Source organism: Sinocyclocheilus anshuiensis, unplaced genomic scaffold, assembly GCF_001515605.1.
Source record: "Sinocyclocheilus anshuiensis isolate Anshui unplaced genomic scaffold, SAMN03320099.WGS_v1.1 scaffold1597, whole genome shotgun sequence".
NCBI classification, from domain to species: Eukaryota; Metazoa; Chordata; class Actinopteri; order Cypriniformes; family Cyprinidae; genus Sinocyclocheilus; species Sinocyclocheilus anshuiensis.
Genome location: NW_015536587.1, coordinates 734,739 through 748,463, shown reverse-complemented (window position 1 = coordinate 748,463; position 13,725 = coordinate 734,739). Strand labels below are relative to the sequence as shown.

Sequence of the window (13,725 nt, the reverse complement as noted above, 5' to 3'; positions counted from 1 at the left end):
GTGCAGTCTCATGGAAGAGTGTAAAATGGCGGGAAACCTAGAGGAATATTTTGCAACTCTTACCTTGTCCACTTTGGGCCTCTGGAACTCGCTCTCTGATTATCCGGCAGGCGTCGTAAACCGGAGTTGAGGGCTCAAACTGCATCGTCTTTACCACATTGCACTGTCGCACGCAAATCTTCAGCGACAGGGCCACCATCGTGACTGCTGCTCGAATGGGAGCGCCCACTAGCACACCTGTAGAGACCGAAATAAACAATCTGTCAGTTTCTCTGAAACTACCAGCACCAGCTCATTCTTTGAGGTCCACACAACTACATCAAAACGTGCTTTAATCTGGATTAACTGGAACAGAAGTAAATGTGAACACAAGTGATTTGCAGTTCAGTTCAACTCCAGCACTGATTAATGAAATATGCGAGCGAGATCAGAGCTTTGTGTAGGCTTACAATATGAACTTTCTTACTGCCAAGAGACATCTGTAATGTAGTTATTAGATTAGTAGAACAGCACTGCCCTTTAAATACTGAGCAGAGGAAAATAATCTACTGCCAACTGGGTGTTTAGCCTAAACTCACTCAACCTCTACCAAATATCGCAGCTATGAAATGTAATCTTTGCACAAGAGAGAAACCTTCCAGTTTTAAAAATCAGGAAAAGTGGTTATAGAGAGACGGAGATCAGAGCAGAATATTTCTGAATTATGGTAGTGTTTGATTGACCCTACAATATATCAATAGAGACCAGCATCAAGTCACAAGATTAGACTCATAACCATCAAACTCAGAGCAGAAATCAGATTTGCAACAGAGATCAGAGTAGAGAAGTGACTTGTAACTGAGATCAGATTCATACCAGCGATTTGACTCGTAAGATATCAGCCTCAGAGCATAGCTCAGATCTGCAGAGATCAGACTTGTAACTGACGTCCAGAGATTTGTTTGGAACTGAGATCAGACTAGTGACTGAGGTCAGATTTGGATAAGAGATTTGACTCATACATAGACTCACAATAGATCAAATTAATACTACAGATTTGACTCCCAACAGATCAGACTATCAAGCAGATATCAGATCTGCAACAGTGATCAGATTCAGAGCAGAGATCTGACTTCTGAGATCAGAATCGTATCAGAGATTTGACTTGTACTAGACATCAGACTCACAACTGAGATCAGATTATACCAGAAATTTGACCCATAACAGATCAGACTCACATGCAAGATCAGACTTGCAACAGAAATCAGATCCAGAGCAGAGATCTGACTTGTAAGTTAACTGACATGGAATTTGTACCACTGATCTAATTCGTAACAGAGATGCAATTCGGGACTGAGATCAGACTCATAATAGAGATCAGGATTGTATAAGAGTTTTCACTCATATCAGAGCTCAGACTCATAACTAGACATTTAACTCGTAACAGATCAGACTTAGATGAGATGATCAGATCTGCAACAGAAATCAGATTCAGAGCAGAGATCTGACTCATAACTGAGATCAGAATCATACAAGAGAATTGACTCGTAACAGAGAGCAGACTTGCAAAAGAGATCAGATTTACGATCAGGGGCGTGTCTACGTGGTGGCCAGGGGTGGCACCGGCCCCCCCTGAAATCTGGCTGGCCACCCCAGGTGTCCCCCCTACCAGATATCTTGCGATAGGCTTGTTTTTAGTAAATTTCTAACTGCACCTGGCAGTGGTGGATTCTGTGTAGGCAGCTGCCTAGGGCCGCTTTCTTCTCTTCTTTATACTTAATAAAAATTTTTTAAAGCGGTTTCTATAGCGTGATCTTAATGACAAGTGTCGAAAGCGCATAATGTTACGCGATCCATGTAATGCGTGAGCAAGAATCTCTCCACTCGCAAGCGGATTTCCTGCACTCATACAAAACTGGACGTGCGCTTTTAAATATACATTGTTTTTTTTTATTTTTATGAATTGACTCTGCTCTCACTCAGATATTGCGTGTACACGCTCAAATGTTGTCCTCGCATCACTGAAGACCAGAAGAGCTTTTTTTTTTCTAATTCAGGTGAAGAGTAGCCTAGGCTTTTCTTACTAAATGGAAGCAAACTGGTTATAGTTAGCCTTCTCTAGTTATTTATTTAATTATTTAATACTTATTTTAGTTAAGTGCTTAAATTGTAAATATGCATTTATTAAATTATTTTATTTAGTGCATTTGTATTTTGTTGTTTTTGTATTAATGCACATTTTCACATATTTTGTCCCATCTATTGCTATGGTTATGACTATGTCAATCATTACTACTTCGAGAGCGAATCCAGCATAAATATGCGGATGTCATTCCTGAAACTGCGCAACGTGTGTGTGGCCGAAAAACAAAGTTCTACATTTTAAATGGATTATTGCCTAGAAAGCTCGCAAAGAGCGCTCCTTTTTTAACCACTAAAAAACTGTCACTCTTTGTTCATCGCGATCTCACAAAGTTCTGTTATGACCAATGAATCTCACACTGCGCAATTAATATATAATTAACATCGTTGTGTATACACTCTGTATGTTATAATGAAAGGATTCGATTGTGATCAGCACAAAACAAAAACTGGTGTGTGTTGCAGCCTTTAGGTAAACCAGCATACATTCATGAGGATGATGAAAGTGTTTTAACTTGAGTAAAGATCAGATATCTAACAAGGATCTCGTAACCAAGGTCAAACTGCCATCTCATTTGTATCAGATTCTTATATGCATCAAATTTGAAGAAAATGGTTTTGTTTCTCTGAGGCAGCACAGAGGGTCAAGTACACCAGAATACAGGTAGTTCTGTCGTAAAAGACCCTGGCCATTCTGTGGCACTTCTGCTTGACAAAGTACTTTAAAATCAGTATCAAACTAAAATAAAAATCAGAAACTCAGACGAAATAGAGAGGAGACACTCTCAAATCAAAGAAACCATTATAAATAGCCCAGGAATCACAGTCGGAGAGTCCAGCTGAAGCGATTGAGAGTTGAGTATGAAGTGAGATGTGTCTGTCTGATAGTATCTCACCACAGCCAGGAATACTTCAACAGAAGACAGAGAGAACTAACCTTTTCTTGATAATGGACTTGTGAACGAGCTCCAAATTGTCTTCTCACTCATTCACCAAGTGTGCGTGTGCAAGCACACATACACACAATAATAAGCAGGGAGAATAGCTCTGTATAGTCCTTTCATTCCTAGTATGTCATACAAGGGACATGCAGAGGTATTGTGAACCAGATGAGACGTCCCACAGAGACCACACACACATACACTTGAAACCAAGAGTAATATTTGGCTTAATGAGGTCAATAAGTCTTTTAAAATATCATATAATTTGACCTTTTTATAAGACAGGATTAGTGTCTTATCTCCATCTTCAAGATTAGTTTCTTATTAGTGTTTCAATTTGTGACTCCCCAAAAAAAAAGAATGAAAAATAAAAATAAAATATAAAAATCATATAAAAAAACAACAACAAATTACAACAACAAACACATTACAAAAAACTTACAACTACGTTTTAAAAATATTTTTTAATCACAGATACTCACATACATCACTGACCCTTGAGCTGTATTGTAAGAAGAATTGTCTAATGCACTAGCATGCAAAATGCACATGACGGCAACTCTATGGCTCTTATATAACACTGTCTGAGAGATGGAGGAAGAGAAAGACTGTGAGAAGGCAAGCAAAGCGACGTACCACCTGCCCCCTTAATCTCTCGTCTGCAACCTCCCAGAAGCCCTGCACTGGGCACTCCCATTTCTTCTTCTGGCCCTTCATGACAGACGCTACAAAATACCTCTCATTTCTTACCGCACCTCCAGCCAGGCTCAAAGCATTCCACCTCTCACACTGCTCAACCTCTAAAACGCATGTGACTCTCTACATGCACTAATAATTGACTCCTGGGGGACATTAGGAAAGCAGGAATCGCCACAGTAATATAATAATTAACCAAAGCCCTGTGCACTCACACAACTGATTGTGATAAAAAAACATGAGCGGTGGATTTAAATATGGAAAAACATGCTAATTTAAATCTAAATGGTAATAGTGCTCTGCTTGCTATGTGGTTGCTAAGCCATTGCTAGTTGGTTTCTAGGATGATCTAGGTGGTTACATACAAGCCACTATGATAATCTGGTCCACAGATAAAAGTGCCCATTTTATCGTACACCAGGTGAAAATCATAAGTTAAATTCTGCGGATGAAGATTCCATGCATACCTAGGTCTAACAACAGGTTCAAATGTTCAAAACTTTAAGAATGATCAACTGCAAACAGATTTGATTTACTCTCTACACTGGAGAAGAAAAAGAAACAACTCGACCTCCTTCCTTAAACACAACCCCCTGGGATTGATTTAATTATAGAGACTAAAGGTGGAGTCGGGGAGGTGGACGGATGCCAGAGGAATTGTCAAAGGGGTGGGTGAGGTAAGCAGCCATTTATATACAGTAACTCTAATGTTACGCTAGTTATATTCAAATCTTTAATTTGGAGCTCTCTAGTCTTGATGCAACTTCTACTAGGAATGCAAGAATGAGACAAATCATATTTGCTGATTATTTCTCTTGATATCAATTTTATGTTTATTCTAGTTTTCTGCGGTCGGGAGGAGCGAAGCTCGTGTGATAATAATGCTTGTGCGTGTAAATGGTTATTATAGGATATAATAATATATTAAGATATTTATAAAGATATAAATAGATTGGGCTGCCACACGTATTGTGACAGTCAGAATTCACTCCGTGCTAAACGCCACACGTAGACACGTAAATAAGATATTATTTGCAGTTCAGAGAGCTTCACACAGGGTATGTGGCTGTTGGTCCTGTTAGCAGCACGTAAAACAACTTTTATTTAAATTCTGAATCGATTATAGCCTGCCTAGAAAGCGAGCAAATAGCGCTTTCATCTAACGTTAATCACTAAAAAGCTGTCACTCACTTCAATTTATCGCGATCTCAAGATTCCGTGAACTGCAAAACAATATCTTATTTACATCGTGTCTATGTGTGGCGTTTAGCATTCAGTGAATTCTGACAGTGTCACCCTGTATCTATTTATATATTTCTTTATTAATATTTTAATATATTATTATCTTATATTAACCATTAGCGCACACGAGCATTATCCGGCTTTGCTCCTCCCGACCGCAGACGCAGGTTTACAAGCCACTTTTTCCAGCATTTTTCAGTCAAATTCTTGAATTTCCCCCCCTTATGTCAACACATTTTTGTACACGATAAAAGCTCCTTGTGGTTTCTCGGTTTGTCCGATTTGAGCATCCATAAACAATGCAAAACACTGGCATTTGGAGTTTCTGATAGTGATTTCTCTCCAGCTGCATTTCGCACGTCATCAGAATCGCGTGATTGCAAACAACCTATTCACTGAAATTAATCTGATCTGTCATTGGATTTATGCACCTAATGGAAAAGTGTGTGACTTTTTTGTCCGGCTTTTATAACAAAATAAAACAAAACAAAACAAAACAAAACAAATTCAACAAAAGCAAATCAATAAATTTTTTTTAACTTAAATGAAAAAAAAAGAAATAAAACTAAAATAACAAACAAATACACTACAATAAGAAAAGAACATTTCTGACATAAAAGGAGTAATTGTAAAAATCACTTTTCACAAATAGATAATTGTGGAAACTGTAATGATATTTCCCATCATTCTTGATTAATATAATACATTCATTTTATTTTTAAATCAATTTTGCAGTCCTAACTTCTGCTTTTCGAGAACAGCGCATCTCCTCTGTGAACCTTACAGAAAGTTCAAGATCAGCTAATTAGCCAGTCCAGCCTCAGCAACAGACATGAAATCTGACATGATGCTTTCTGAGCATCATCTGCTTTTAACGTTGGACTTTAAAGCAAACAGAGCCAGGGCTTCTCCCATATTAAGTTATGCTGTAGCATTTACCAAAAAAAAAAAAAAAGAAATAAATGTTTCCGGATGTAGACAAAAAGATGCATGAAAACAGGCTTGGGGATGCAGTCATAAAAACTGGCAATCCAATTGGGTCGGGGGAGATGATGGGGCCATCTGGAAGGGATTGCAGTGCGGTGATTTGCAGTAATAACAAAAGCAAAGAGCAGAGCCCCAGAGGCAACTAGTCCTGAATTAATTACAGAGTGTGTGATCGAGTGTCTGGTTCTTCTTACCTGAACAGGTATTACAGCAGAGGAAGTGTTTCTATTTCAAATAAATGCTGTTCCTTTGAACTTTCTATTTATAAAGTATCCTACATTTTTTTTATTGCATTTAGACAAAAATATGAAGCAGTAAAACTGTTTTCAACATTGATGATAATAAGAAATATTTCTTAAGCAGCAAATCGGCATATTAAAATGGTTTCTGAAGGATCATGTGACACTGAAGACTGGAGTAATAATGCTGAAAATTCAGCTTTGACATCATGGCAATAATTCAATAAATTTAAATAGAAAATTTAAAATAAACATAATATAATATAATACAATTTATTTTATTTATTTTATATTTATTTTTGTTGTTATAATTTAAAAATATTAAAATTTTTACTGTATTCTTTTGATTAAATAAACTAACCCAAACTTCTGCATGGTAGTGTATATAAAATTATTATTTTTTTGTAATAAAATTTATATTTTATTTAGTCCATAAATTTAAATAAATCAATAAATAATCTGCAATAATGACATCATCCATTCCAGTCAATCAAAGTCTCCAAGATGCTTCAAAATGCTACAAAGATGCGTCATTGTTAGTTTACAACAAAATATAGATTTTTTAACATTAAAATGTGTATGCATAACTTTGTACAATTAATAATGTTTAAAAAAAAACAAGTGTTGTTCAGAAGTAGAACTTGTAAAAACTACTTTTTTTTCCCAGCATACTGTCAAAAACCTCTACACCTCGACTCCAGGAAATTGCATAAAGCAAAATCAATCAGCTCTTGCCATTTTTGCGTACAAAATGCATCAAACCGTGATTGACTCTTCCATGGCCGGTCCAGGCGTATGACGTCTATGGCTATGGTTCATCTAGAATTGGTTGGTGGTGTCAGCTTGTACAAATTTGTCTTTTGTTAAGTCTAAACAATTCAATATGTGTTGCTATGAGCATTCTGTTTATTGTTTACACACGACTGACAGTTAGTACTGCAGACATTTTAGTTTTTTTTTAATTCTTATGAACTTCCTTAATGTGTTTAATAGCAATTTCGCCAGATGTCCAAATAAGCCTTCTCTGAACATCTAAAAGCAGTGAGTCACAACGCTAATGAGCACACTGTGTGCAAATGTGTGTCTGTGTGCTCTCCCAAACCATTTTCTCATGCCCCGGTTGGTATGAGAGTCAGGGCCCGTAGAACAACAATCTGGAAGTGTTTGCGCTCGGAACCGGAGCAAGAATTCCGAACGGCTTTGGAAGACGGACCCAAGAACCTCCAGCTGTGATTTGTAAACATCACCGGCCAGCTGTTAGCAATGAGAGGCCGGGATGGTTGTGTTAAACAAGGCCTATCTTTGTGAGACTTACTTATATTACAAACATTGGCACCGCAACAAAAGAAGGGCGATAACAAAGGTAATATTGATGGAGGTCGAATAAATGGAGGGACAATCATAGGTCTTGTTCTTCTATATCATTTTTTCATCAAATGAAAACACTCATCTATTTAGGGTTGGTCTGAGTGAACTTTAGCCTGGAAAGACAAACAGGATATTTTGAGGGAGATGGAGATATGGAAAGACATGAGGGTGATCTACAGCACGCTCCCTCTGAAACGCACACAAACACAAAAGCTCCGTCTCACCGTGATCATCTGCTTTACCTAGCTGCTCTGGTATGCACTAGACATAGTGCTGCTTTCAACCGATGAGTTTCCACAGATCACAGGCGAATTTCTTACTGGAAGTCCTGCAGGATTGTGAAATTGCATGATGATGTGAGCTCAGAATGAGGAAATCTTTAAGCACGTAAAATAAACACCCTTTGGTGGTTTGGGAACGTTCACCCAAAGAGATCTTATGATCTTATGCAGACATTTTGAATACATTTTGAAGTGTTTGAACTGTTTTTGTTCAATGGAAGTCATTGGGGTCCAATGTTGTTTTGGACCCCATTACTGGGGCTGGGTAAAAAATATCGATATCTCGATATTAATCTATTCTCATTTTTACGGAACGATATCAACTCTTAAATCCCAAGAATCGATTATTCTAACCTGTTTTCAGTTAATGGACAGAACGTTGAAGGGCACTTCCCATCCAATATATCGCAATAAGCATTGTGCGTTGGTACGTGTCAATCAGTGTTTCAGCCGCGCAAAGACGTCAATATAATGGCTTGTAAACAATGTCACGTAACGTCACATTTACCTCAGAAAAACATATTCGGTGACCATAAACTCATTAGTCAGATAGAAAAATAAACTATAGAGAGGGGCATTTTGCTAAATATATGCACCAAATAACATATTCATTATACATTTTACTGCTCTTCAATGTTTAATTTATGTTTGAATAAATCCATAAAGTTTTTATGACAGCCTATGTTTATATTAAAAAAACGAATTGAAGTAGAAATATTATTATGTAATTGTAACTTTATTATTTTAAAAACGTAATTAAGTGTAATTTGAACAAATCAGTCAATTTTAACCTTCAATATTATACTAATGTAGTACCAACTGACTCTCATGTATATTTTTACAGCATTAGTTGAGAGATTTTTTTTCCTTGAGAAAATTTGGTATGTACTGTACCTAATATATATCCAAAATAATCTATATTTAATCGAATCGAATCATATTGGTAATCGAATCGCAAGCTTGTGAACGAGAATCGAATCAAATCGTGTAATTTGTGTCAAAACCCAGCCCTACCCATTACGGTAAAAAAAAAAACGTGCGTCTCAGAGCAACACTGCAGTATTTCATTCCTAATGAATCTGTTTTTGAATTAATCATTTGAGTTAGTGATTTAATGATCAATTCATAAAGACAGTCGCTTGCTTCGTTTCTAAATTAATCAGCCGTTTTGAACGAATCATTTGAATGAATGATTAAATGAATCATTCATTCAGACAGGAACTTGCTGTCACCTACTGGCGGTTTTAGTGTAATGTTTATTTATCCATGACAGGCCTAAACCAGCCAAAGTACAAGCACAAAAACACACTCAGCAAATCCCTAAAAATATTTAGATATCATTGTTTATCAATCACACACCCCTTTGTTCAACAGAAGAAAGTCAGTCATTTAGGTTTGAAATTACATGAAGGTGCGTAAATGATGATACAATTTTCATGTTTTAATGAACGATCCATTTAGAAACCGATCTTTCATCACAGGAGAATATAGCCTTGAATTTTCACGAATCCCATTCAGCATTTAGACAGCACTAGCCTCACTTCACAACATTCAGCTCACCATGACCATCTGAAGAAAGTGAACCAAAGCGGCTCTCATTATTGGATTCATCCCTGTAATTTCCTGCTCTCTCTTCATCTGCTTTTTCATTTGCTGCCTTGGTTCATTCACATGTATAGCACATGCTTGTCTTTTCCCATCAAGCCATATCAGGACATGCTTGTGATTTTTTCATGTTGTAGTCTTTTTCCCCAATTTTATTGACAGTGATTGGAAAGAAATGACAGGAAAATGACAGGAAGAAAGGTGAAGCAAACTTTGGAAATGGCGCAAACTATTACTCAAATTCTAGTGACATGAGCATCATGACTCAATGTATGATATACTGTACTGTAATTTTATAGAAACCTTGTGGCTGGATTATTTAGACTTGGCAACCACCTAGGAACTGCCTAGAAACACCCTTGTAACCTCCCACATCATCCAAGCAACTACCTAACAACACAATTACCACCACCCAGAATACCCTCCCCCAACTGCTTAGCTAAGATCTTAGCATCCCTCTAAAACACCCTAGCAAACTGCCCAGCAACCAACAAGCACACCTTAGTAAACAAAAACACACTAGCACCAACCCAGAACACTTCAGCAAGTCCCTAGCAACAACCCATAACAGCCTAGCAATGGCCTGGCACCCCTACTGCATAGCAGTTTCATAGCAACCCTAAAAACATAGCAACCATCCAGAACACCCTAGCAACCACTTAACAATAGCCTACTAACAAAAACACTTAAGATCGGTGGTGACATTGCCCGGCAACATTGCTCAAAAAGTTGCCCCGTGTATCATCACCATTAGAATACCCCCACAACCACTTAGCAAAGGCCCTAGCAACTCTAGGATTCCTTAGTAAACTGCCTAGCAACCACCCAGAACAATCTAGCAACGACCTAGTAACCACTAAGCACACTGTAGCAATGGCCTAGAAACACCCTAGAAACCTCCCAAAACACACTAGTAATCCCCTAGCAGTGCCCTAGCAACAACTCAGATCACCCTAGCAATACCCTGACACCCGAAACACTCAAACCCAGCCAGAACAAACTAGCAGTGCTGCATAGCAATGCCCTAGCAACCATAAAAACACCACAGCATTTCCGGGAGATGTGTGTGTCGAGTTCTTTAACGTTCCACCTGGAAACAAAGATGCCGTGATGCCAAACCCCCACATGGAAGAATAAAGCCGTCGTGTTTACAACTGTGACGATGAATGCTTATCAGGATCAACTGAACACTGGATTTTCAAAAGTATGTGGAATATTTAAAGTTCGCGGCATAGAATCTTTAAAATACGAAGAGATTTACACACTGGTCTGTTATTGTGGGGACATTTCCATGCCCCTAAACATGACGAGGCACAAAACGAAACATGATTGGTTGCTTTACCTGTCAGTCATATGGCCACTTGGGTGGGCCTTGGCCATTCAAAGCGGCCAAGGTTCCCAGACATTCTGCCGTCAGTCTGAAGGTCTGGCTATGCGAGACTAGCAACTCCCTAGCTAGCAACCATCCAGAACACCCCAGCAACCGCAAATTTGGCAACCAATCAAAACCGTCCTCATATGTCACAGCAGCTGTTTACTGTTCTTATGGCAAGCTATTACTGATGCTAACTGTGTTTAGATCCACAACCACCCACAACCCCACTGCAAATGATGACATCCATATTAACAATCTCAGAGTCATCAAACTGAGAGTAATTGAAAAACCATAAATCGCATGGCTTTAAAAACAGCTTGCCTCTCTGTACGCACATTAATCAACATTCATAAATATAGGAGCCGTAAAGAGCCGTGTCTGATTTATCCTGTACACCCCAATCATTGCCATTGCTTCATTACGATTCCTGTATTATGGCTCGTTGCAGGAACGGAAAGGAGTCCTATCTATCTTAAGCGTGCATGTCTTGTATGCATTAAGAATGAAATTTAAGTGCATTGTGATTAGAGCAGAAATATGAGACCGGATGTAACATGCATATAATACTCTGCCTTGCAGGGACGGTAAAACAAAGAGCTTCATTTGTGGATTGATATTATTATGGCATCTGTGTAGGATTCCTGTTCGGAGAGCTATAGCTCTAGCTATAAAGGAAAAATCTATAAAGAATCTATAAAGGTTTGCTTTATTTGTGGGTGTTTTTTCTTGGATCTTCAATGCTACACTGCAGTAAAAGGTTTAAGCATCATGACCAGACATCCTTTTTTCCCCTCACAATGACTAGAAATCCACATTCTTATCAACCTATCATTTCCATCCAACCTACACCTAGATGAGAAGAAAATGGTAGGTTGAGACTTAGGTTAGGGTTAGTGTGGGATAGGGTTGATAGAGTCCATGTCCAACTTGGCTACCAACTTTACCATCGCCAAAAAGCCAGACTTCTAACCTGGCAACTTTAGTCTTTGAGTTGTAGATGGGGAAGGTTAGTCAGGTTATTTTAAGACATTTTGGCACATCTTCCCCCTTCCTACAGCACTGAGACACAATGAGACAAGGAAGGACACAGACAAGTCCGTAAGGACATCCACTGATGTAGCAAATTAATACACGCTCCAGCTAAACCAGGACAGAGCGACAAAGCCTGATGATCCCAAACATGATGCAACTGATCGTTTGATCATTCAGACAGGCTTTTTGAACAAAAGACGACATTTATTTGGGTTTGAAGTTTGTGATTTGTATGGAAAAGACATACGGCTGAGTAGAGAGTGTGGAAAATCCCTGCTCTAGTTCTGAACGCAAATGACAACGGCACGTTGACCCGGAGACGAAGATAACGGTCAAATCTGCTCAAGACATTGGCTTCTTAGTTAGTTACAACAGAGTGCACTGGGATCCTGAGCGGAACAACTAACACCATTGTGTGATAATTGGGTCAATCGTATTTCAGGAGAGGTCGGTGGTCTTGACTGAGGAGGAGGTTAATATTGTGGATGCAGCACATGAAGTGGACACAAGATGGGATTCTTGTTAAGTCGCCTCTCTGCGGTGTTGTGCCGCCTATCAGCAAACTGTTTCAGATCATTTTACCACCTGACTGGAAATACGAGTTCATAGCAGGCTGAGGTGAGCAAAGAACATGGTAGCTTGCCAAACCAATCATTTCCATCATCTTAGCCAAAGCAGTCTACCTGTCCTAACCAGGTTGACCAACCTTGCAGAAACAATAGCAGTATTTTGGATGCTGGTTGGCTGGAATCCACATGGGGCGTCTTAACTAGTTAGCAGCAAGATGTCTTTGGTAATCCAGCTTCACCATGTGCTGGTTGACAAGTTTTGCAAGTTAAAGGGATAGTTCACCAAAAAATGAAAATTACCCCATGATTTCACCCTTAAGCCATCCTAGGTGTATTAGGGTTGTGACAGTGAGGAAATTTTCCCACCGGTTAATCGACGTGTGACAACAACGATAATACCGGTATCACCGTGGGGGGAGGGGCGTTTCCTCTTTTCCTTCGCTTTTAAACAGCTTGCAAAAGCGGCGTGCGCATTTTACTTTCACTTTCAAATAGCGGCAATTCGGCATCAATTGCTTGAATGCAACAACAAAATACAAAGTCAAACTCACTTTAGCCTATATATAAAACATAGAACTTTTATTAACAAAACGAATAAAAATACACCATGCAATAGGGCAGGCTATGCCTAATATAAAATAACAAATAACTTACATAAAGTTTAAATAGGTAGCCTATACAAAACTGGAAACAAGTAAACATGTATAATATATAACCAAATAAATAAGAAACGTAGAAAGTTTATTAGCAAAACGAATAAGAAAGCTTGGAGGCACGGCATACACCTTGATGTCAAATAAAATAAATAAATTACACAAAGTTTAAATAAAGTAAAAATCAGCAAACACTATGGAACCAATTAAATAAGAAACGAATGTTTAAAAAAAACTTCGAAAATCACCTTAGATAAATGGTAAAAGTCAACAGGCTTTTCAAAATCCAAAATACAGCCAAACAGGCGCTTTTGTATTTCGTTTCGAAACTAAATCATCCGCGATCGTCTTGTCTGTCTCACCCCACTCTTCTTGTCAGTCAGCTCGACTCACACTCCTCACTGGATAAATGTCTGATCTGTGATGCGACTGTCGTTCGGCACACTGCATTGAGCAGCCTCGTTCAGTTTTTAATTGTAGTGTCTGTTCTTTTACTGGACTAAATTATTTTTATTACTATAAAAAAATCAAAACGACAGTGGGGGACGGTGCCGCGGTGGGCAAGTGACGTAACCGGTGTTGCGGCTTAACACCGGTATCACCGTCAGCACCGTCT

At 38.5% G+C, this 13,725-nt stretch overlaps 1 protein-coding gene across 1 annotated transcript in view; it reads right to left on the bottom strand.

Annotated features, from left to right (window-relative positions):
- Positions 1 to 13,725, bottom strand: part of LOC107703225 (talin-2-like) — a 175,722-nt gene that overhangs the window by 92,390 nt on the left and 69,607 nt on the right. The window contains exon 2 of the mRNA XM_016505777.1: positions 64 to 237. Coding sequence (XP_016361263.1) covers positions 64 to 199 — 136 coding nt within the window. The 5' untranslated portion in view covers positions 200 to 237. The remainder of the gene's footprint in view (positions 1 to 63; positions 238 to 13,725) is intronic.